Below are 25,980 nucleotides of genomic sequence, written 5' to 3'. Positions count from 1 at the left end.
CTCTGGTCTCAGCCTCCCGAATGCTGGGATTACAAGCGTGCACCACCATGCCCAGCTTTTATTTTCTTGATTTTTTTTTTTTTTGTGGTATTGGGGTTCCTGGAAGCCCTTCTACCTCCGGGATACACTCCCAGACCTATTTTTTAACTTTTTTTTTTTTTTATGTGGAAACAGGGTCTCTTAAGCTAGAGAGGCTGGCTCCAAACCAGCGCGATCCTCCTGTCTCCGCCTCCCAAGCGCGGGGATTACAAGTGTGTGCCACCACGCCTGGCTCTTGATTTTTTAAAAATTCTCTACTTCATTGATTTCTTGCTGTGATTTTAATAATTTCTTGTCTTCTACTGGCCTTGATATTAGATTGTTCCTGTTTTTCAAGGGCTTTGAGGTATGTTATTAGATTATTTAATTGATGATTTTCTGTTCTTATGTGAGCACTCAGTGCTATTAATTTTCCTCTTAATACTGCCTTCAGAGTGTCCCAGAGATTTTGATATGTTCTTTCTCTGTTTTCATATGTTTCCAGGAACTTCTTAATTTATCCTCTTATTTATTCTATGACCCATTCTTCATTCAGTAGTGTGGTGTTCAGTTTCCATGTGTTTATGAGGTTTCTTTAGATCTTCTTATAATTGATTTCTAGTTTCATCCCATTATGGTCTAAAAAGATGTAGGGGGTTATGTTACATTTTTTGAATTTGTTAGTGCTCACTTTGTGACCCAAGATATGGTCTGTTTTAGAGAAGGTTCTGTGAGCAAGTGAAAAGAATGTAAATTCAGTGGAATATTCTATATGTGTCTAGTAGATTCATTTGGTTTATGGTGTTCCTTAGGTCTGAGTCTTTACTGACCTTTTGTCTAAAAGATTGATCTAGTGGCGTGAGAGGAGTGTTGAAGTCTCCCAGTACTATTGTATTGTGATCTAAGTGTGACTTAATGTCACAAAGAGTTTGTTTTATGAAAGTAGTTGTGCCTATGTTTGGGGCATAAATGTTGACTATCATTATATCCTCTTGTTGGATTGTTCCTCTTACCAATATAAAAATTACCTGCTTTGTCTCTTCTGATAAATTTAGGCCTGAAGTCTATTTTTTGTGATGTCAGAGTTGCTACTTCTAGCCGGGCATGGTGGCGCACGCTTGTAGGAGGATCGCGCAGGTTTGAAGCCAGCCACGCACGCTGGTTTAGGAGACCTTGTTTCCAAATAAAAAAATGTAAATATAGGTCTGGGAGTGTAGCCCGGAGGGCTTCCAGGAACCCCAGTACCACCAAAAAAAAAAAAAAAAAAAAAAGAGTTGCTACTTGTGTTTGTCTTAGAGTTCATTAGCATGAATTACCTTGCTCCAGCCCTTCACCTTTAGTTTGTGAGTATCTTTACTTGTAAGGTATGTTTCTTGCAGATGGCATATAGATGGATTATGATTTTTTTATGGGTCTGGGGATGGAACCCAGAGGCATTTGACCTCCGAGCTACACTCCTTCCCAATTTTTTATTTTTTATTTTGAAACAGGATCTCACTGAGTTGCAGAGGGCCTCACTAAGTAGCTGATGCTCTCCGCGAGCCGTGATCCTCCAGTCTTAGCCTCCCAAATGCTGGGATTACAAGCGTGAGCCACCACGCCCAGCTTTAGATGGATTATGATTTTTAATCCATTTTGCCAACTATGTTTTTTGACTGGGTCTCTCTTACTCTATATGTTTTCTATGTCTAATCTCTCTCCCTTTATAGTATCTTATTCTAGAGATAGATATTTACTTGGAGGTATCCCTTAAAAGCGAATAGCCTCTACTAAATAGGTATTTTCAGCTTTCTGTTGTGTACTTACCACACTTAAATACCTACCTACTTTGAAGTCTGTTTCTCAAATCGCCCCACTGTTGTTCTGCCTGTGTATTGTCAGTACTGTGTTGCAGTTACTTCAGGGCTCCATCTTCCCCCTTCAGTGATGATATTGATGGGTTCCAGATATTAAGATCCAGGGACCTGTCTTTTGCCTCTGGGAGTAGACTCAGAGGTGTGGACACAGCAGTTAGTGCCCCGTGCATTTTTAACTTCACTGTTCAGGGTTTTGGGCACTTCCATCTGTCAGCTGTGATTAATTTGTCCTTAGTATCTGTCATTCCTTTCTGGTGGTTCACTTATCTGGTCCAACCTCAGCAGTAGGGGTTTAGAGGAATCATCTGGTATACAAAAGGGCAAAGTGTGTTATATTCAATGGTGAAGGGTGAGTGAGGAGGAAGGAGCGAAGTAAGAAATGAATCTAGTAGAATAAGAGTTTGAGTGTAATTAGGTAATATATAGTAGATATTAGAGATAGTGAAAATAAAGAAGAATTCTAGTAGTCAATGCAGAATATTTAGGTACAGTGATATGGGGTGGATTTAATGCAAGGCACTGGCAGAGAGGTTCATTTGGAGTGTGATAGACAAAAGAGAACACAGACAACCTCTTGCATGTACACACACAAGAGGAGAGGAAGAAAAAATAAAAATAAAAAGGAACCTTAAGAATTGCTTAATTGGGAGTGAGTAACGTTTAGGAAGTAAGGAATAGAGCTGCTTTCCCTTGTGGTTTTGGGGGTTTCCTTTCCAGTTTTTTTTTTTTTTTTTTCTTTCTTGATTTGAGGCTTGCTTAGAAGAGATATGACGGTTGTTCAGAAGCTCTTGTTCAAGCCTGCTCCTCAGCCTGCTCTGTCTCCTATTTTGATGAGGAGGCTGATTAGGGAGGAGATGCAACTAGGGGGCCACCTCTGCTGGTTGCTGAGAAGAGGCTCTACTAGACTGGGTGTTGGGGGTGAGGCCTAGGATGCTCATCCAGCATCCATTAGTATCCTAGGCTCAAACCCCTGCACCCCGAGAGAGAGAGAGGGAGGGAGAGAGAGAAAATAGGGAGGAGAAAAGAGAGGAGATAGGAAAGAGGGGGAAAGCTCACAAAAGCAATGGTTAAAAAAAACTATAAGTATACAAGAACAGAGCTGTAAAAAAACAAAGAAACATGCAAAACAAAAAGAAGAGAAAAATACACACACACACTAAAAAGTAAAAAAGAATAAAAATGACCTTGCTCTTAGGCTCTGCTGCCTTCTTGGTTCTGAATGGATGCTTTCAGTGGTTTAAAGTTCACTTGTTACACTAAGTTCTTGAGCATGTTCCAAGCATTCTCACTTGCTTGGTAACCTATAGCAGTAACAACAGTTTACTGTCCTGATGTTTGATGTTTTGGTTATTTGCAGTGGGTAAGACCCTAGCCCAATATCACTCTTTGCCTGTGTAGGTGCTGCTTGCATGGCCACCGAATGCAACTAGGGCCCATCCTGTGCAAGCATAGGACCCCCGCTCTCCACAGAGAAGGCTGGGTTGGTCTGTAGTTTTCAGACGTGATATAATCCTCAGAGTTTTATGTGTGATGAGCAGCCACAGATTGCTTGTGTCCCCACCCCCTTTTGGGGGGCTTTCAGTTACCCCATGAGGGTGCTGAACTCGCCTCTGTTGCTGGACTCAAGGGGATGGAGGTTGGGATGGACGGGGATGTGGATGCAGTCCTTCTTCTGTCATCGAGGGGTTGTGTGATTCTGTGGCTGGTAATCTCAGTGCCTGTGCAGTAGGTATCAGGTTTCTGATTACAAGCTTTTTTGTTTTTTTTTTTTTTTTTTTCCCAAAGGTTCCTGCCAGTCCACAGACCCAAGCTGTGGCTATTGTTCCTACATCTCTGGTTGGTTGCTTACCCCCCCCCCTTTAACATGGGTGTTTAAGGTGGCTTTGTAGGTAATATTGAATTTTTTCATCCATGAAGGTAGTATGGGATGTGTAATGTTGCTCAGTTCAGAGCTTCCTGAGATGAGTTAAAGACAGGCTCCACTAGAAGTCCTTAGTCCACTGCCATTTTCCTTCTTCTACAACTTTTAACTTATTAAACAACATAAAATTCCTTTCTTTTTTGACTTTGACTTTTTTATGATTCTCCATTGACAGAAAAAGCTGACAGTTGTGAAAGAGAAGCACTTATGTCAGAACTCAAAATGATGACCCATTTGGGCCACCATGAGAACATCGTGAATTTGCTGGGGGCGTGTACACTGTCAGGTAATTGCTTTTCACCAAAATCAATCCAAAGCAGTTCAGCCTAAAGACAAAAATGACGCTTGTTCTCACTTTTATTCTGTTTCCTCAGTCCCAGTATGGGGCCAGTCCAAAGTGGAATTAGATATTGGACACCCCATAAACCAGACGGGTCAATATAAAGAAAGCCCCTCTTTAGTCTGTGCCAATGGGATATAGTCCTAATTCTAACCTGCTTAAAAACAAAACACCCCTGAAAGAACATTTTGTGGTATTTACACTTCTCCCCCAGCAGTGGAGCTGACATAAAAGCAGTAGTGAAAATAGTTACGGAGCTTGGCTGGTTCGCCGTCAGACTCCTTTGAACAAGTCACAGCCGACGTGGGATTTGAAACTGTCTTCCCAGAATTCTCTGGGGCATGCTCTTTGATTCTCTCACTTCTGCTTAGCAGTACTCAAATAGTGTGCCCAAGGGTTGTTCTTGCTGGAGGAAAAAAAAAAAAGACCTGGTGCTGGAACTATGGGAAGAAGTAGAAAGAGAAAAATGGATCTGAGAGAGGATTTGAAATGTATTTATCATTCCCAGGCGAAAAATAAACCAGCATCTATTTACCAATTATGTTAGTCAGCTTTCCATCTCTGTAACAAAACGCCAGGAAAAATCAATGTAAAAGAAAAAAGGGTTTATTTTGGCTCATGGTTTCAGAAGTTTTGTCCCTGGTCACTTGGCCCCGTCACCTTGGGCCTATGACAGAACAGTACATCATGGTGGGAGCACAAGGTGGGGGAGGCCTGTTTACCTCCTGGTGGCTGGGAAGTGACAAGAGAGAAGAGAGCAGGGTTACAGTGTCCCCTCCAATGGTAGACTCCCAGGGGCCTAACTTCCTCCAACAGGCTCCCTGTCCTGAAGGTTCCACTCCTCCCAAGAGCACCATGAGCTGGGGATCAAGCCTTTGGGGGATATGTAAGATCCAAATCGTAAGCTGGGCACAGTGGCACAGGCCTGTAATCTTAGTACTTGGGAGGCTAAGACAGAAAGATTACAGGTTTTAGTCCAGTCTCAGCAACTTAGTAAGATCTTGTTTCAAAATAAAAATAAAAAAAGGCTGAGGGTGTAGTTTGAAGGTAGAAACCCCAGCACTACCCCCCCCTACACAGTAAGATCCAAACTATAGTACCAGGTGTTCACAGTACAACTAGCATGTGATTCCCAGTTGCAGAAGAGTCAGAGAAAAAGGCAAAAGGATGCTAATTTCCAAAGAAGCTTGAGAAAAAAGCTAGAACTGAATTTATTATTTATTTATTTATTTATTTATTTATTTATTTATTTATTTTTATTTGTTGGTGGTACTGGGAGTGGAACCCAGAGGCTTTCTACCTCCAGGCTATGTTCCTAGACCTATTTCATATTTTATTTGGAAACAGGGTCTCACTAAGTCGCTGAGAGCCTCACTAAGTAGCTGAGGCTGGCTTTGAACCTGCGCGATCCTCCTGTCTCTGCCTCCCAAGCGCGGGTGTGCTGGCGCACGCTTGTAACCCCTGCGCTTGGGAGGCGGAGACAGGAGGATTGCGCAGGTTCGAAGCCAGCCATGCTGGCTTAAGAGACCCTGTTTTTAAAAATAAAATAGGTCTGGGAGTGTAGCCCAGAGGTAGTAGGGCTTTCAGGAACCCCAGTACCACCAAAAAAAAAAAATTATATATATATATATATATATATATATATATATATGAAGAGGTAGGCTCAGAAAATGTACCTCCTCAAAGCTGGGGGAGAAGTGAGAAGTGAAGCCTCAGAATATGTTGTATACTGAGCAGACTTGTAGGGGGCTCTCTATGGGTGGTATCATATATATATATATATTTATAATTAAAACTATAACTATTTCAGGACCAATTTACTTGATTTTTGAATATTGTTGCTATGGTGACCTTCTCAACTACCTAAGAAGTAAAAGAGAAAAATTCCACAGGACATGGACAGAGATTTTCAAGGAGCACAATTTCAGTTTTTACCCCACTTTCCAATCACATCCAAACTCCAGGTAAGAGGTTGGGGTCAATTCATTATTATACAACACAACACAGGATGCGATATCAGATCTCAGAAGTGCGATATCAGAGCTCAAAACGATAACGTGAAGCTCGGTGTGGTGGTGCACACCCATAAGCTGAGACAGGACGATCACAGGTTTGAGGCCAGTTTTAGCAACTCAGCAAGGCCTTAGGAATGCAGTGAGACCCTGTTTGAAACTTAAAAACATAAAATAGGCCTTGGGGAATAGCTCAACACCCATCCCCAGTACCACATGTACACACACACAAGTGCCTCAAATGGGACACCAGGTGAATGCTGTGAGGCTTCTGGGGGTGTGCCCACTCTTAGGTCATCAGTTTCCACCCGAAACATCTAATCCCGCATAGATCAGCCTGAAGACAAGTTAACGTTTTTCTTGTTTGTATTCTCTATTTTCAGTCCCAGTGTAGGTGCCCAAATCATGTGGAACTAAACACTGAGCACTCCATAAATCAGATGAGTCAATATAAAGAAAGCCCTTCTTTTATCTGCCTCACAGGCACATAGCACCCCAATAGATAGACACCCCAATAACCAAGGGCACTGTGTGATCAGGGCTCTAAACTTACCTTTGCTCTAGCATAATCCTTGTAATTCTTGGTTACTTGTTGTTTCACTAAATGAGGTTTCAGTTACCCTTGGTCAGCTAAGGTCCAAAATTACTAAATGTCAAAGCCCAGAAGTAAAAGATTTATGAATTTTAAATAACTTTTATTAAGGTTATTATCATAATCTATTTTCCTATTAGCTATTGTTAATATTTTACTGTGCCTAATTTATCAATTAAGCCTTATCATAGGTACGTATATATAGGAAAAGCATAATATATACAGGGCTTGGTACTATTCTCTAGCTGCAGGCATCCATTATAGATCTTGGAACATATGCCCGTTGGTGAAGAGGGGGCTAGCTGGGCATGGCAGTGCATGCCTATTATCCCAGTTCCTGGGAGACTAAGACAGGATGGCAAGTTTGCAGCCAACCTCAGCAATTTAACAAGGCCATCAGCAACTTAGTGAGACCCGGCTTCAAAATAAATAAAATAGGGTTAGGGTGTGGCTTGGAGGTAGAATGCTCCTGGGTTCAACCCCTAGTAACACACAACAACAACAACAATAACGAAGAGGAAATGGCTGTAGTTTCCCTGTTGGTTTGGAATGATGAAACTTTTCCCTTTCCTTCAGTACAGATACTATACTGAGCCAGTCTCTCTACCTGCTACCATAGAGATATGTTTGGTTTTGATAAAGTGTATAATTCATTCTTTCTGGTGTCCTGATTGCTGCACAGGTGGTAGAGAGAATGAGATGTTCAAAGTCACAGTCACAGAGAACAGCCCACATCTTGAGATTGAGGCACAAATGGGCTCTATACTCCTAGGCTGAAGTTTAAAGTACAAGGATGTTTTGCTTGACATGTGATATGGACAAAAGGAAGCAGCGGTCACGTTGCCCCCATGTCCTGTGTTGTATATCCTGCCATCCACGTGACTCCTGAGCAGTGCTGAGTCTGCATGGTTTATCATTGAAGCTGGTGTAAATGAGGGCTTAGGAGTCTGGTGTCATGCCTTCCTCAGTGTGACAAATTCTGGCTGGCACCTGAGCACCATAGCATCATGGCACCTCTCTCTGAGCGGGTCCACAGACCCCGATAGAATGACTCTTCCATCCACAGCTCATTTCCTTTCCCTGTATAGGTGAAAACTCCCCTAATGCTGATGGCAGATTCATATGCCAGAGACTTTTTACTCAGTAAATAAAAAAGTCAGTAAAAGTCTCTTGAGGATGAGTTGATATTCCTAGCTAATATCTTAGAGTATAAATTTCAGTGCAGGCCTTTGGCTTTCAAGCTCATAAACAGAGACACAGCATCTTACAGTCACAAGCCCCATGTAGTCCCATGCACACTTGCCCTGGCCCATCCTATGCCTGTCACACCAACCCTCGCCCTTGCCCTCACTTCTCTAATGCCATGCATATTTTTGTTAAGTTCTGGGGACTGAACACAGGACCTCTTTTTTTTTTTTTTTTTTTTTTTTTTGGTGGTACTTGGGGTGGAACCCAGGGGTTTTCTACCTCCGGGCTATACTCCCAGACCTATTTTTATATTTTATTTGGAAACAGGGTCTCACTAAGTTGCTGAGAGCCTCACTAAGTAGGTAAGGCTGCCTTCGAACCTGTGTGGTCCTCCTGTCTCAGCCGCCCAAGTGCAGGGATTACAAGTGTGCGCCACCACGCCCGGCAGGACCTCTTACATGCTAAGCACATCCCCACCACTGAGCTATGTCTCCAGCCTGCCATGCATATTCTAGAACAGAATCTGTTCTAATGAGTCGCATGTGTGTGAACAGCACCCTGTAATCAGTAATGAGCTTCTTTGCTTCATTCTGGTCATTGGGGTATTAAATACCCTGATGCAGTTATTTTGGAATACTTATCATCTGAAAGCCTAAAGCCCTCTTCCAAAAATATGAAAACTATAAATTGGGATAAACTTATATATTGGAATAAATTGAATCATGATCTATTTATAATTGGTGCAGAACTCCTCATTGAGGAGTTCTATATGATTACTTTAGAAGACATTTTCATTATGACTGCTCTTAATTTTACAGGAAAAGGAAATGAGTTTTACAAAAAAGCAAACTTAAAAAAAGGGTGGAAAGCAAGGCATGGGGCCCATGGCTATAATCCCAGTATGTGAGAGGCTGAGATAGGAGGATCGCAGGGCCCAGGCCGGCCTCAACAGTTTAGCAAGGCCCCCAGCAACTTAGTGAGATCCCGTTCTAAATAAATAAATAGATAAATAAATGAGTAAATAAATAAGTAAATGGCTGGAGATGTAACTCAGAGGTAGAATGCCCCTACGTTCAATCCTCAGTACCTTGTCAAAAAAGGGATGGTAAACTAAGTAGCAGCACACATGCTTAGTGTGCATGAAGCTCGGGGTTCAATTCTCAACACCAAAGCGATACAAAACCAAAGAACAGATGGAAAACTATTTCAGATCTCTAAAGAAGTTCTGTGTAACATGAGCTCTTAAATGGAAAATGAACTGAGTTTAGAAACTGAAAACTGAGGTATAATTCTTAGTCCTACTCTCTATTAGCTTTGTGATATAGCAAGTCCAATTTATCTCAACACACTCAATCTCTCTTATAAATTATAGCTTCAACATCTAGCTTGTAGCCTGACAAGGACTGCGTGATTACTCTTATCCTAGTTAGACTAGCAAGCCCAATTACCCAGATCTTTCTGATGTATGCCCAAAAACAGTCATGTTGATGGTGTGCTTTTAATTTAAAAGCCCATTTATAATTGGAATCTATTTCTCTGATGAGTTGTATTTTTAATAAAACATCTGCGCAGAAGAAACATGTATATAGTGAACAAACAAATTTCTTTTTAATAGTATGCCTGGTTCAAGAGAAGTTCAACTACACCAGGACTCAGATCAGACCTCAGGGCTCAACGGGAATTCCATTCACTCTGAAGGTAATTTTTTTTTTTTTTTTTTTTTTTTTTGGTGGTACTGGGGTTCCTGGAAGCCCTTCTACCTCCAGGCTACACTCCCAGATCTATTTTATATATTTTTTAAAATTTGGAAACAGGGTCTCCTAAGCCAGCGCGGCTGTCTTCGAACCTGCGCGATCCTCCTGTCTCTGCCTCTCAAGCGCGGGGATTACAAGCGTGCGCCGCCATGCCCGGCTAATATTTTATTCTAAATTAGCAGCATTTTAAAGTGGAAAGAGGCCAGGCATGGTGGCGCACGCTTGTAATCCCAGCATTCCGAGGCTGAGACCAGAGGATTGTGGCTCACAGCCAGCCTCAGCTACTTAGTGAAGCCCTCTGCAACTCAGTGAGACCCTGTTTCAAAATAAAGAATGAAAAATAGGGCAGGGGGTGTGGCTCGGAGGTAGAATGTCCCTGGGTTCCATCCCCAGACCCGCAGAAATAAATAAATAGACAAATAAAAATAAAGTGGAAAAAGGTATGAGTTTCATGTTAGCTAGTTCTAAAAAGTGTGAAACAACAAAGGAGTCTTCTTTGCCAATGTCAGATGATAGTTATTAATGTATATTTGCTTGAAAGGAAGTGAGACGCCAACAGTTTATATTTTATGCATATATTATGAATTTCATGTTGGTGGTTAACTAATAAACACTAAGGACTGTTTCATTTTGTTAGGTTATTTATTTATTTATCTATTGCCCTGGGGTTTGACCCGGGAGCATTCTACCTCTGAGCTACAACCCCCAGTGCTTTTTATTTTGAAACAGGTTCTCACCAAGTTGCTGAGAATCTTTCTAAGTTGCTAAGGTTGTCCTCAAATGGAACCTGTGATCCTCCTATCTCAGCCTCCCAAGTACTGGGATTGCAGGTATACACCACAGCATCTGGCCATTTTCTAAATTATTTTATTGGTGTATTGTACTCACACATCTTAGTGGAGTACAAGATGGTAGAGGCACACATGCACACATCACTCCTTTAGCCCTTCCCCAATTCCCACCCCTTTCCCTCCGCCCTTCCCATGTGTTGCTGGCCATGTTATTCTTTCTAATTTCATAAACTACTTAGATCCATCTTATTATCTGATAAGTGAAAAAGATATGGAGTTACAACTGGGCATGGTAGCACACCCTTGTAATCCCAGTTGCTGGGAGGCTGAGACAGGAGTATCACAAGTCAAGTCTGTGGCCAGCCTCAACAACTTAATGAGGCCTTTCACAACTTAGAACCACCCTATTGCAAAATAAATCATAAAATAGGTCTGGGGATATAGTTCAGAGGTAGAATGTCCCCAGGTACAATCCCCATCCCCAGTAATACACACACACACACACACACACACACACACACACACACACTCAGAATGAGTTACAGCAACAGGCAGATATTGGGCTAACTTCTGTTTTTTTTTTTTTTTTTTTTTTTGCTTCTTGGCTGGATGGGTTTGGACAAGTTATTTACCATTGTTATTTACAATTTCTCGTTTATAAAAGGGGCCTAATAATACCTTTGTTGTAGAACCATTAAAGTAGTAAACAGAACAGTAAGCGCAAGAAACAGTTGACCAAACATGGCAGACATTTGATTAGTGTTTATTCTTATTCCAATATGGCAAATATTTGCATTATAATAAAAGGGTATCAACACCTCTGAACTCCCTAGGAGGCCGTGTATCATCAAGGCAGCTAGGGAATGTCACTCTAGGAGAAGAGTTTTTCTGTGGCCTTTCCCAACTGCACCCACTCAGCACGCATGCGTGCACGTGGAAACGTGTGTGTGTGTGTGTGTGTGCGCGCGCGTGAGCGCACGTGCTCACACACACACACACACACACACACACACACACACATTCCAGCTCTGGGCTACCAGGTAATCAACAGCCTCCTGTGTCTACCTTCACTCCTGCCCCCAAACAGAATCATCACAAATTCAGCTGAATGACCTTTATTGGCTTGATTTGTGATTCTAGGATTGGGTGACACTTCATTCCAAAAAAAAATAAAGTGTTCCAATGGGCTGCACAGGAGAGGTTGGTTTTATTGACAGAGAAGACTGAAGAAAACAGAAATAAAGGACCCAAAACAAAGAAAGGGTCGCTGGTTTCAAAGTTCCTTTCTCACTGACAGGGAGACAGAAAAATAGGAAAGTAAGTAGTTGGAGCTGGGCAGGGTGGTATGGCTCTGTAAAACCCCAGTCTGGAGCCGGAGACAGGAGGATTCCAGGTTTGAAGCTAGCCTTAACAAAATAAAAATAAAATAGAGCTACGGGTGTAGTTCAGAGTTCTGCCCCTGGGTTCAATCCCTAGTACCACACACACACAAAAGAGAAAAGTACCTAATAGGTTACTATTGGTTACTTCGGGTTAAATAGGCCAGCTGAAACTAGACTGCCTGGGAAATTGGATTGTTATCTCTCCTGATTTCTCAGAAGACTAGGTAACATCCTCTCTGGTAGTAACAGGGAACTTTAGCATGGGCCATGCCATCTTTGTTCTGTCTGTTGGGCCTACTGAGGAGCTCAGGCCAGGCTAAGGGCATCTGATAAATGTCACTCGGCACACCTTCCTAACTGTGGTTTCAATGACCTTCTCATAGAGATTGGATAAAGTGACTTCTTAGCATTTTGTCAAAAGTGAAGACTGGCAGCCAGGTGTGGTGGCACGCACCTGTAATCCCAGCATTTGGGAGGCTGATATAGGAGGATCATGGTTTGAGGACAGCCTCGGCTACTTAGTGCGAACCTGTTACAAAATAAAGAATAAAAAATAGGGCTGGGAGTATAGCTCAGAGGTGGAATGCCCCTGGGTTCCATCCCCAATACCACAAAAAAACTTAAGAATGGATTTATTTTACAGATGAAGTTGGATATGAAAACCAAAAAAGGCTAGAAGAAGAAGAAGACTTAAATGTGCTTACATTTGAAGATCTTCTCTGCTTTGCATATCAAGTTGCCAAAGGAATGGAATTTCTGGAATTTAAGTCGGTAAGCTCCTTTGAAAGAATAACTAACAAAAAAATGAAAGATAATTTTGAAAAAAAGACATGAAAAGAAGATGAGCCTATATTCTTTTATTATTTATTTTATACTGTTTTTGGTAGTGCTGGAGATTAAACCCGGGGTTCTACCTCCAAGCTATACCCCCAACCCTTTTTATTTTTTTATTTGGAAACAGGGTGTCACTAAGTTGCTGAGGGTCTACTAAGTTGCTAAGGTAGGCCTTGTACCTGTGACTCTACTATCTCAGCCACCCAAGTACTGGGATTACAGGCGTGTGTCAATGCACCTGTGGTTTTTTTTTTTTTTTTTTTTAATGTTTCCTTTCATTCCTGTTTTTTTCCTCTGTTCTCTGTTGAAGTCGCTGAGAATATCAACTCTGATCTTTACTGATTGAAACATAAAGGCCCACGATCCCTCATTCGAAAAAGGCTAACATAAACTGGGCGTGGTAGAGCATGCTTGTAATCCCAGTACTTGGGAAACTGAGAAAGGAGGATTTTGGTTCAAAGACAGCCTAGGCCATTTATTGAGGCCCTCTACAACTTAGTCAGACCCTGTTTACAAATAAATAAAATCAGGTTGGGGGTATAACTTGGAGGTAGAATGCCTCTGGTTCAATGCCCAGTACCAATTAAAAAAAAAGAAGAAAAAGAAGAACATAGTCTTTTCAAGCTATCGAAAGTCCCCTGGAATTTATAGGGCAGAAGGTCAAAGACTGGAAGTTCTTGCTGAGCGGTGGTGCATACCTGTAATCCCAGCTAGTCTAGAGGCTGAGGCAGAAGGATCACAAGTTCGAGGCTGACCTGGGAAAGTTAAAAAGACCCTGTCTCAAACTAAAAAATAAAAACTTACTGTCTCAATAATATCTTCCTAGCTCTTGTGCCTGAAATTCTTGCTTCTCTTCACCTTCCCTACCTGCTGCTTGAACCCCCTTTCCTGGGCTTCTCTCCTTGACAGCTCACCTACATGTAGACAGGAGAGTTTTCACGGGTGTCTATGGCTATAGGACAGTGTCTACCTAATTTGCTGGCCCTTGTTTTGTAAAAACAGACAGTCCCCAGCCTTGGCGGTCCCACTTATGATTTTTTTAAACTTTAGGATGGTATAAAAATGTCACACATTTGATAGACACCACACTTGGAATTTTGAATTTGGTCTTTCCAAGGCTACTGATGTGAGGACCCGTCCTCCCTCCTGAAGGTGGGCATTGGTGGCAGCCACAGCTCCCAGCCAGGCCCTGGTCACGAGGGAACCACTGACACTCCATGGCACGGCATGGCGTGCGGGCACGCAGTGGGTTAGGTGTCCTCAGGGCATTTTGTACTTCGCCCTTTCATCTGGTGATAGGCCTACTGTGCTGCAGTCAGAGCTCTGTTCTCAAACTGCCTGCACCTGGCAGCAAGGGCAGCTCCCTGTTGTCCCCAGGGCTTGTCATGATATGAACTCAGGGAGACTCTCTAGTTCCTTAGACCCTCCACCCTGGTCCTACTGTAAGCTTCCCCTCTGATGCCAGTCACTGTCTCCTTCTCGCTCTCTCTCTCCCGCTGCCCTCTGCCCTTTGACTTGTCACGGATGTGGGACACTGACTATGTGCCACACCGTGCTGGGGTTAGAGATAGTCAGTGGTGATGTGACTCAGGGCTCAAAGATCTTAGGTTTGATGGGGAGAGCGCGATAAGCAGACCTGATTGATACCAAATATGATCGATACTGTGACCCGGCGTCATGTGATAAATACTGTGATCTAAGTAAGTTCTGAGAACCCAGGAGAGGATACACATCAGGCCTGGCCGGGGAGGCTGGAGAGATGAACCAGCAGAGGCTTTCTGCAAGCATTCCTGCTCGTGCTGGAGAAAATCTTTGAAGGAAAAGGAAACCCAGCAGGGAACATGGGCTTGGGTGGTGGATGTGACATTGAAGGATTTTGCATAAAGGTCATAATTTAAGCAGGTATAGTGGTGCATGCCTGTAATCCTAGTACTTGGGAGGCTGAAAAGGAGAATCACAGGTATGAGGCCAGCCTCAGCAATTTAGTGAGGCCCCCTGTAACTTAATGAAACCCTGTTTCAACATAAAAATGAAAAATGGGCTGGGGGTGTAGCTTGAAGGCAGATTACCCTGGGTTTAATCCTCAGTACCATAAAAATAATAAATAAAATGAAATAAATATATTCAGTAGAGCTTAGCGTGGTAGATAATGAGCTTCTCCTACCTGAAACTCAAGAGGAATGTTTGGGTTAGCCAGCTGTGGTGGCGCACACCTGTAGTCCCAGTCAGGAGGCTGAGACAGGAGGATTGCATGTTTAAAGACAGCCTTAGCAAAAGTAGTGAGATTTTCATCAACCTAGCAAGACTGTGTTTAAAAATAAAAATAAAGTAGGGCTGGGAGTGTAGCTTTTAGGTAGAATGTTCCTGAGTTCAATCTCCAGTACCACAAAGAAAAAAAAGAAGTGTTTGGATTGGAAGTCGAGACTGTATTGATGGTAGTTGCACCTGTAGGGGTGGGTGCAAGGGCTGGTGGGGGATGTGGAGGAGAGGATGCAGCTCTGGGGATGAGAATAAACTTGTGTTCAGAGTCCTGGAAGGAACCGGAAATGTCAGAGCAGATGGAGGAAATAAGAGTCACATGCGGAATTCACAGAGGGAAGGACCGAAGGAGGAGGGCCACCACAGTGCCAGATGCCACAGAGCACCCCAGTCTGATCGGGGCAGGAGGGGACCACGTCAGTCAGTACCATCCGTGGTCAAAGCAGCTGGGTGGACAAGTGGGTGGGAAGGCGGCCGCGGGGCCTGGTGCAAGTCGACGGTGCGCAAACAGTTGGAATGGGGGCAGGGAGGTGAGGTGTCATGGGGCAGACATTCTAGTTTTATGCATTCTCTTTGTGTTTATTTACTTATTAGTAGTATTAGAGATTAAACCAGGGGCATTCTACCTCCGAGCTACACCCCAGCCCTTTTGATTTTTTTATTTTTAATCAGGGTCTTGCTAAGTTGAGGGTTTCATTAAGTTTTTGAACACCACACCTGGCTTGCTTTTATTTTTTTTAAAGATTAAAAAAGAGCCGGGCGTGGTGGCGCACGCTTGTAATCCCCGCGCTTGGGAGGCTGAGACAGGAGGATTGTGCAGGTTTGAAGCCAGCCTCAGCTACTTAGTGAGGCTCTCAGCAACTTAGTGAGACCCTGTTTCCAAATAAAATATAAAAAAGGTCTGGGAGTATAGCCCGGAGGTAGAAAGGCTCTGGGTTCCACCCCCAGTACCACCAAAAAAAAAAAAAAAAAAGGTTAAAAAGAGCCCATTGAGCCAGGCGTGGTGGCGTACGCTTGTAATCCCAGCATTTGGGAGGCTGAGACAAGAGGATGGCACAGGTTCGAAGCCAGTCTCAGCTACTTAGTGAGGCTCTCAGCAACTTAGTAAGACTCTGTTTCCAAATAAAGTATAAAATAGGTCTGAGAGTATAGCCTGGAGGTAGAAAATCCCTGGGTTCCACCCCCAGTACCACCACCAAAAAAAAAAAAAAAAAAAAAAAAAAAAAAAAGCCCGTTGGATGTTTTTAACTGGTGCCCTGTTCCCGCAGAGAGCCAGTTTCCCTGCCAAGCCCCTTGGATTCAGGTCATGACGTTTCTCATATTGAAGACTCCTAGTTCCACATTAGTGTGCCGTTTAGTTTTCTTCTGAACACTTTGTTATCACTCACTTTATTTCTGAAGCCACTTCCCAGGCAGGAGAGGGATGAGGTTCTTTACACTCTCCCAGGAGCACTGGAAGATGGCCTCTGAAAACCTCCGGGGCTCGACGGGAGCTCCTGATGTTGGCGTCTTCTTTCCTTTCTTTTCCTGGTACTGAGGATTGAACCCAGGGGCATTCTACCTCTGAGCTACATCCCCAGCCCTGTTTTATTTTTATTTTGCAACAGGGTCTTGCTGGGTTGATGAGAGACTCCCTACTTGCTGAGGTGGGCCTCAACCTGCCATCTTCCTTTCTCAGCCTCCCAAGTACAGGGATTACAAGTGTGCGCCACCACACCCGACACCTCTTTCTTACAGTGAGATAGAAGAGCCAGCCCCACCTGCCCTTTGTGAAGAACCACACTCCTATGGCCTCTAGAAACGTTCCATAAGCTGTGCCAAGGACTGTGGCTGCAAGAGCCAAAGAACTGGGCCATTGTGTCCACTCGGTGCTCATGGCCCAGTAAAGATGGGAGACCTTCTGCCATCCACAACTCCTAGTAGACTCGAAACTAGAAGAAAGGTCGCACTCTGTGATAGTGTCCACCGTGGCCAATAACACCGATTTCGTTCTTTGTAGTGCGTTCACAGAGACCTGGCCGCCAGGAATGTCCTCGTCACCCACGGGAAGGTGGTCAAGATCTGTGACTTTGGATTGGCCCGTGATATCCTGAGCGATTCCAACTACGTTGTCAGGGGCAATGTGAGGCCGCTATTTCTTCCACATTTTTCTTCCTCTGCTTAGTTTCTGTCTTGTCATTCTCACGGTAAACGTCAGCACTCGCCGTAATGTTCTTTTGATTGATGGTAACATAAAAAAGAACTCACAGCAGTTCTCTGACTTAGGCTTGAAAGATCTTTCTGCAGCCTCAGGAAATATTTGATCTATAATAAAAGTTGAGCAAAATAGGCATACAGCTATCTTTGGGCTAGCTAGTCAGAGAAGAGCCATTAGGGGCTTTTGAGTGTGGTCTTCACTTAAAAAAAATCATTACTTGCATTTATTTCAATTTCCTTAGCTATAAAGTGACTGTGAGTGATGTTTCCAATTATAGGAAAAGCTAATAGTTACGAAATAAAGCATTTTTCAAAATGTACAACACATTAAGCATAAAATTTAAAGGACACAATAATTAAATTAAATATTAATTAATGAATATCTGTCATCTTATTACTGTTTACACAGAAAAACCTAAAATTTGAATCTACTGTTTTAAAAAAAAAACTAAGGGAAAAAATATATTTTTATTTATTTATTTTTGGAGTACTGGGGAAGGAACCCAGGGGCATTCTACCTCCAAGCTACACTTCCAGCCCTATTTTTTATGTTTTATTTTGAAACAAGGTCTTACTGAGTTGCAAAGAGCCTCACTAAGTAGCCGAGGCTGGCTGCAAACCGTGATCCTCCTGTCTCAGCCTTCTGAATGCTGGGATTACAAGTGTGTGCCACCATACCTGGCTAAAATATACTTTTTTTGTTGTTTGTAGCATTGAGAATTGAACCCAAGAGCATTCAGCCTCTGAGCTACACCCCCAGCCCTCTTTTATTTTTATTGAAACAAGGTCTTACTAGCTTAACGAGAGTCTCACTATTTGCTGAGGCTGTCCTTGTACCTGAAATCCTCCTGTTTCAGCCTCCCAAGTACTGAGATTGTAGACATGTGCCACCATGCCCAGCTTCCAGTCCTTTTTAATTTTTCTGTTTTGAAACGGGGTCTTCTCACTAGATTGTTGAGTCTTGCTAAGTTGTTGAGGCTGGTCTTGAACCTGTGATCCTCCTGTATTGGGTCCTAAGTACTAGGATTTTAGGTGTGTACCACCATACCTGGCACAAATGTCCTTTGTTTTTTTTTTTTTTACAGGACAACTATTAAATACTAGATTTTAATCATTTTCATAGTCAAAAGAGCTGTTTTAAAGAATTACAACACCTGGGTTTTAGTCCCTCTTCTGTTTTTTCTCCTTCCTTCCTTCCTTCCTTCCCTTCTTCCTCTGTTCACTTTTGGGATTTCTCTCTGCATTTTTGTCCCTACTTGTAAAATAAAAAAAATAGTAGTAAATGCTGATCAGGCCTCACCATGCTGTGCGCCGACCACTCTTTGGCACTTCACACGTGTTAGCTTGCTGAGCCCTCAGTGCCCGTTCTGGGGACGAGGACACGGAGGCCCAGAAAGCGCCTTGGTGGTTCTGAACACGGGGAGTCCAAGCCTCGGGTCTAGGCCTGAGCACTGTGTCTCGTTTCCCACGAGGGCTTTGTACTTATTCATTGGGCTGTGGGAATCAGACAATAAAACCAACATGAAAGCACCGTGTTCAGGGCAGACATCCAATAAATATGAAACATCAAATTAAACTGTATTCCCACTAGGATCAAATAATCATCTTAGTTCATGTAAAATATGCTCCTCAATTGTTATGGCTGAAGTCATAAAAACGCTGACCGCTCCCATATGGAAATGTAGTTTCTACCCTCCTGGCTGGCTGGCTCTGATGTGGGAAGGTGAATTCCATTTAGAAGAGCAATTAATTCTTTTAATGAACTAAGTAAACCAGACCAGCCACTTGTGCAGGACCTGGGGTTTCTTCGTTGGGCTTTAATTTTACCTGGCAGATTCAGAATGTGCTGTCAAGAGCTCTTCCATCCCCGAAACAAAATCAGTAAGAAATGCTCTGCCCCAGGAACCGAACCAGCCCATGTCCTGCCTAACAGGTGGCACTAAGTCAAACCCCCTTCAGCAGGTGTTACAGCCCGCACCTATAACCCCAGTATTTGGGAAGCAGAGACAGGAGGATTGCAGGTTCGAGGACAGCCTCAGTAAGTAGCAAGGCTCTAAAACAACCTAAAAAGATTTTGTTTCAAAACAAAAATAAAAAGGGATGCATATAGCTCAGAAGTAGGATGCCCCAATCCCTAGGACCAAAACACAAAAAACAAAAATACCTTCATGCTACTGGAGATTGTTGAAGACAGCCTGGTATCATTTCTAGAAGTGATGACATTATTTCCCCTGGCCACCTTGTTGGGGATGGCATTTCTACCCAAGTTCTTCTGAGAAGTGGTCCCCCACCACAGTACTGGGGATGGAACCCAGGGCCATCTACCTCTGAGCGACACCCCTAGCCCTATTTTTTATTCTTTATTTTAAAACAGGGTCTCACTGAGTTGCAAAGGGCCTCGCTAAGTTTGTGTGAATTGCAATCCTCCTGTCTCTGCCTCCCAAATGCTGGGTTATAACCATGTGCCACCATGCTCAGCTTTCTGAGAAGTGTTTTTTTTTTTTTTTTTTTTTTTTTTTTTTTTTTGTAGGAATTCTTTTTTTTTTTTTTTTTTTTTTTTTAACAATTTTTTTTATTGAACATAAATAGTATACATTTACACTATATTTGGTGCCCTCTCCCCCCGCCCCCGTTTTCTCCCCCCCCCCCACCAATGGTTGGCCAGGTTAACCATGTCTTATTCATAATTTTACACATGTTCAGGTGAAGATGCTCCTTAATCAAGATCGGCCTTTCTCCTCTCCTATCTTTCCATTAAAACTTAGCTAGTATTTCCCCTCTAATATCTGGGGTCCTACTGGTATCCTTTGTGTTTTCTAGTTTGGGCATATTAGAGGAAACATGTGTATCTTCTCCTTCTGTGCTTGGCTGATCTCACTTAACATGATGCTTTCCAGGGCTTTCCATCTTCTTGCAAATGATAAAATTTTGTTCTTCTTTATGGCTGAATAGAATTCCATTGTGTGTATTTCCCACAGTTTTGCTATCCATTCATCTGTTGATGGTGATCTGGGTTGGATCCATATTTTGGCTATTACAAATTGTGCTGCTATGAACATAGGTATGCATATGTTGCTGTATTTCTCTGAATTCAACCCTTTTGGAAAGATACCCAGGAGTGGTATAGCTGGATCATATGGTGGATCTATTCCCACTTTTCTTAGGAATCTCCACACAGATCTCCATAGTGGCTGAACTAGTTTGCACTCCCACCAACAGTGTAAAAGAGTTCCTCTTTCCCCACATCCTCGCCAGCATTTGTTGTTGTTTGATTTCTTTATGCTTGCTACTCTCACTGGGGTTAGATGGAATCTCAGTGTAGTTTTGATTTGCATCTCCCTGATGGCCAGTGATGAAGAACATCTTTTCATGTATCTATTAGCCCTTTGTATCTCTTCTTTTGTGAAGTGTCTATTTAGTTCATTTGCCCATTTCTTGATTGGGTTGTTTGTTTTGTTGGTGTAGAGCCTTTTGAGCTCTTTGTATACTCTGGATATTAGCCCCCTATCAGAATGGTGGCTGGTAAAGATCCTTTCCCATTCTGTAGGCTTCCTCTTTAGGTTATTGATAGTTTCCTTTGAGGAGAAGAAACTTTTTAGTTTAATGTTATCCCACTTGTTTATTCTTGCTTTAATTTCCTGAGCTTTGGAGGTTTTGTTGAGAAAGTTACTGCCTGTGCCAATATGTTGTAGTGTTGAACCTATGTTCTCCTCTACTAACTTCACCGTCTCAGGTCTAATTTCTAAGTCTTTGATCCATCTTGAGTTGATTCCTGTGTTAGGTGAGATATAGGGGTTTAGATTCATCTTTTTACAAATGGCTAGCCAGTTCTCCCAGCACCACTTGTTGAAAAGGCTGTCTTTTCTCCAGCGTATGTGTTTGGCCCCTTTGTCAAAGATTAATTGACTAAAGATGTGTGGGTTTGTTTCTGTATCTTCTATTCTAATCCACTGGTCAGTATATCTGTTTTTGTGCCAGTACCATGCTGTTTTTACTACTATTGCTCTATAGTATAGTTTGAAGTCTGGGATTGTAATGCCTCCTGCGTGTTTCTTGTTATTGAGAATTGCTTTGGCTATTCTAGGTCTTTTCTTTCTCCATATGAAGTTCATGATTGATTTTTCTAGGTCTCTGAAGAATGTCACTGGTATTTTAATGGGAATTGCATTGAACCTATAGATCAGTTTTGGCAGAATGGCCATTTTGATGATATTTATTCTGCCTATCCATGAGCACGGGAGATCTTTCCATCTTCCAAGGTCTTCTTCTATTTCTTTCTTTAATGTTTTATAGTTTTTGTTGTAGAGGTCTTTTACATCTTGGGTTAGGTTTATTCCTAGGTATTTTATTGGTTTTGAGGTTATAGTGAATGGAATTGTTGTTTTTGTTTCCTTCATTGTGGATTCGTTGTTGGCATAAAGAAAGGCCACTGATTTCTTTAGGTTGATTTTGTAACCTGCGACTTTGCCGAATTTGTCGATCAGCTCCAGAAGTCTTTTGGTTGAGTTCTTTGGGTCTTCCAGGTAAAGGATCATGTCATCTGCGAATAAGGATAATTTCACTTCCTCTCTTCCTATGTGGATTCCTTTGATTTCCTTCTCTTGTCTGATTGCTGCAGCAAGAGTCTCAAGGACTATATTGAAAAGGAGAGGTGAAAGTGGGCATCCTTGTCTTGTTCCTGACTGTAGCGGAAATTCTTGCAGTTTTTCCCCATTCAATATAATGTTGGCTTTGGGTTTGCAGTATATTGCCTTGATGATGTTGAAGTACTTTCCTTCTATCCCAATTTTTTGCAGTGTTTTTAACATAAATGGGTGTTGGATTTTGTCGAATGCTTTTTCAGCATCTATTGCTATGATGATGTGGTTTTTGTTCTTGGTTCTATTTATGTGGTGAATAACATGTATTGATTTGCGTATGTTGAACCAGCCTTGTTTTTCTGGGATGAAACCGACTTGGTCGTGATGAATTATTCTCTTGATATAGTTTTGAATGCGTATAGCTAGTATTTTGTTTAGAATTTTTGCATCTATGTTCATTAAGGATATTGGTCTGTAGTTTTCCTTTCTTGAGGTATCTTTATTTGGTTTGGGGATTAATGTGATACTGGCCTCATAGAAGGAATTTGGAAGAGTTCCATCTCTTTCAATTTCCCGGAACGTGTTATGAAGTATTGGTATTAGTTGTTCACTGAAGGTTTTGTAGAATTCAGCTGGGAACCCATCTGGGCCTGGGCTTTTCTTTGGTGGAAGAATTTTTATTGCCGTTTCTATTTCTTTGGTTGTTATTGGTTGGTTTAGGCTTGCTATGTCCTCTTGGTTGAGTGTAGGAAGGTTAACTGTGTTTAGAAATCTGTCAATTTCATCCAGGTTTTCAAATCTATTGGAGTATAAATTTTTAAAGTAGTTTCTGATAATGTTTTGAATTTCTTCACTATCTGTGGTGATATCTCCTTTTTCATTTCTAATTTTGGTAATTTGAGATGATTCTCTTTTTCTTTTGGTTAGGTTGGCCAGGGGTTTATCAATTCTATTAATCTTTTCAAAGAACCAACTTTTTGTTTTATTGATTCTTTGAATTGTTTTTTTGTTCTCTATTTCATTTATTTCTGCTCTAATTTTGATGATTTCTCGTCTTCTGCTGGCTTTGGGAATGGATTGTTGCAGAATTTCTAGATCCTTGAGTTGTTTCATTAGGTTCTTTACTTGGTGGTTCTCCATCCTTTTTATGTGGGCACTCAATGCGATAAACTTTCCTCTTAGTACTGCCTTCATGGTGTCCCATAGGTTTTGGTGGGTTGTGTCTCTGTTTTCGTTTGTTTCCATAAATTTCTTTATTTCTTCCCTAATTTCTGCTCTTACCCATTCGTCATTTAGTAGTGTATCATTCATTCTCCATGAATTTGAATACTTTCTTTCGAGTTTCCTGTTGTTGATTTCTACTTTTATTCCATTGTGGTCTGAAAAGATGCATGGGATTATATTACATTTTTTGAAATTGCTGGTATTTTCTTTGTGTCCCAGGATGTGATCTATTTTGGAGAAGGTTCCATGGGCTGCTGAGAAGAAAGTGTATTCTGTAGTTCCTGGTTGAAATACTCTGAAAACGTCTATTAGGTCCATTTGGTTTATGGTTTCCTTTAGTTCTAAAGCATCTTTACTCATCTTTTGCCTCGAAGATCGATCCAGTGGTGTGAGAGGCGTATTAAAGTCTCCCAGAATTATTGTATTTGGGTCTACTTGGGATCTTATGTCCAGAAGGGTTTGTTTTACGAATGTGGTTGCACCCACATTTGGGGCATAAATATTTACTATCATTATATCTTCTTGGTGTATTGTTCCTTTTAATAAAAGGAAGTGCCCTGATTTGTCTCTTTTGATGTGTTTTATTTTAAAGTCTGTTTTGTTGGATATCAGGGTTGCTACCCCTGCTCTTTTTCGGTCACTGGTGGCATGGTATATCTTTTTCCATCCTTTCACCTTCAACCTGTGAATGTCTTTGGCTGTGAGGTGAGTTTCTTGCAGACAGCATATGTTTGGATTATGTTTCCTAATCCATATTGCCAGTCTATGTCTTTTGATTGGTGAGTTAAGTCCTTTGACATTAAGTGATATTATTGAAATATGCTTTTTGTTTTCTGCCATTTTGTGTTCTGTCTACTCTTGGGTGTTGTGATCTTTCTTCTTTACTTAAATGGCCCACTTATTAACTTCCTCTCTTCTCTGATTCTGGAGTCTGCTTCTTTTTTCTTCCTTATGATTTATTTCTTTAAGAATTTTCTCCAGTGTTGGCTTTGAATTCATGAATTTTTTGAGATTCTGTTTATCCTGAAAGACTTTGACTTCCCCATTGATCTTGAATAGTAGTTTTGCTGGATAGATTAATTTGGGCTGGAAGTTATGTTCTTCCAGGGTCTGAATCACGTCGTACCAGTCTCTCCTAGCATTCCTGACCTGGGTTGTATAGTCTGGGGTGATTCTTATTGTTTTGCCTCTATATGTCACCTGTCCTTTTGTTCTCACTGCTTTTAAGATTCCTTCCTTGGCCTCTATGCTGGTCAATTTGGTTATTATGTGGCGTGGAGTGGTTTTTCTTTGGTCCTGTCTCAGTGGAGTTCTGTATGCCTCCTGTACTTGAAGATTCAAGTCTCTTTCCATATTTGGAAAATTCTCTGAGATTATTTCCTTGAAGATATTACATATGCCCTTGGTCTGTACCTCTATCCCTTCCTCAATGCCTATTATCCGTAAATTAGGGCGCTTCATATTATCCCATAATTGCTGGATGTTTAGGTTTTGTTGCTGTAAAGATTTCTGTATATCGCTGACTGTGTTTTCGGTTTGGGATGTACTGTCTTCTAATATTGATATTCTGTTTTCCATTTCATCTAATCTTCCAGAGTTTCTTTCTATTGCTGTCTTCATTTCACTTATTGCCTCTTTCATTTCATTCCAGACCTCTTTCTGATTCTTTTTTAGTGTTTCTATTTCATCTTTAACCTCCTCTATACTTGTTTTAAAACCTTTCATCATATTGAACAACAAGATTCTGAACTCCCCTTCTTGCATTTCTAGTAGGTCAGTATTCGTGATTTCTGCTGTCTCTTCATAACTCCTGGTTCTCATATTTACAGTGTTCTCTGTCCTGTTTTTCTGATTTCTACCCATCGTTCGTGAGTAATGTGTTTAGTCAAATCTTAATATTAGGAGTTTAGGAGTATCGGCCAGTCAGCTGAGCCTTTCCAGTGTTGAAAGTGGGTGATGTGGGAGGAGCTGGGGTGATGGGTAAAGGAGTCAGATTAGGTGGAGGATATGTTAGGTTGAGAAGGACTTTAAGTATGATAAAGTAATAACTTGCTATGAATGAGAGAGAGTTAACTACTAGGACTCTTGTTGTTAGTAGAGTAGTTATGGATATAAAAAATACTTTGAGTTTTAAACCATGAGGTATATTATGGGGAAAAGTTTTGGGGGAGAAATGTATGTAGGTTAGTGTGGGAAGGTTTGTAAATAGGGATGCTGGTAGGAGCAGACAGACATAAAAAAAAAAAAAAAAAAAAAAAAAAAAAAAAAAAAAAGAATCCCCTCAAGATACCAAGACTGTTATGTAATCCAAGAAAAAGGAAGGTAAACCAATCAAAGGAGGAGAATGAAAGAAAAGGAAGGAAAAGGGAAGAGAGAGGAAAAAGGAAGAGGAATAAAATAAAAGGAACTAGCAGCCGTGTGAAATAAAAAAATAAGGCAAACTATCCAATGTATATATATATAAAACAACAAGTTAAAGTAAGAGAAGTTTGGATTAAAAGAAGAAAAAAAAGAAATCAGCAATAACCATACTAAAACAAAAGCACTTTAAAAGCAAAAGAAAACATAACATCCACATTAAAAGTAAAACAAACAGTCCTCCTTATTTACGCATATGGGGTCAGGTCCATATAATATGTGCGTATCTGATTGCTTGGTAGCTTTCAGGATACCGTCCAATGTCTCTTAGTTTTCTTTGTACTCTATTTTTATCTTCTTAAGTCACTCTGGGTGTTTGGACACCTTTTTCTCCTTTAGCTGCTTTAGGTTTATGTGTCCGGGTGTCTGGTTTCACTGTTATTTGATTCTGTACAGTTCACAGATTCTGCGAAATTCTAACCTGTGGTCAGCACATCTGCACTCACCACCCTCGCCTCCAGCCTGTGCTTCCCTACAGCAGGGGTGGAGAGTGACTAAAGTGTAATTGGAACTTCCCCCTGAGGTCCTGAGCAGATTTTGTGGCCCGATGGATTTTCTTGTGTCTCTGGAAATTCCAGCTGGGCTAGCCGGTGTGGTCCCAAGATGTGCCCTGGG

At 41.6% G+C, this 25,980-nt stretch overlaps 1 protein-coding gene across 1 annotated transcript in view; it reads left to right on the top strand.

Annotated features, from left to right (window-relative positions):
* Positions 1 to 25,980, top strand: part of FLT3 (fms related receptor tyrosine kinase 3) — a gene marked incomplete at both ends in the record, with an annotated part of 102,495 nt that overhangs the window by 67,872 nt on the left and 8,643 nt on the right. Inside the window, 5 exons of the mRNA XM_080689525.1 lie at positions 3,971 to 4,081; positions 5,946 to 6,099; positions 9,543 to 9,625; positions 12,498 to 12,625; positions 16,947 to 17,069. Of these exons, the coding sequence (XP_080545651.1) occupies positions 3,971 to 4,081; positions 5,946 to 6,099; positions 9,543 to 9,625; positions 12,498 to 12,625; positions 16,947 to 17,069 (599 nt within the window). The remainder of the gene's footprint in view (positions 1 to 3,970; positions 4,082 to 5,945; positions 6,100 to 9,542; positions 9,626 to 12,497; positions 12,626 to 16,946; positions 17,070 to 25,980) is intronic.

The sequence above is a fragment of the Muscardinus avellanarius genome (assembly GCF_963383645.1).
Source record: "Muscardinus avellanarius genome assembly, chromosome: 2".
NCBI classification, from domain to species: Eukaryota; Metazoa; Chordata; class Mammalia; order Rodentia; family Gliridae; genus Muscardinus; species Muscardinus avellanarius.
This window is presented reverse-complemented; position numbering and strand designations above follow the sequence as displayed.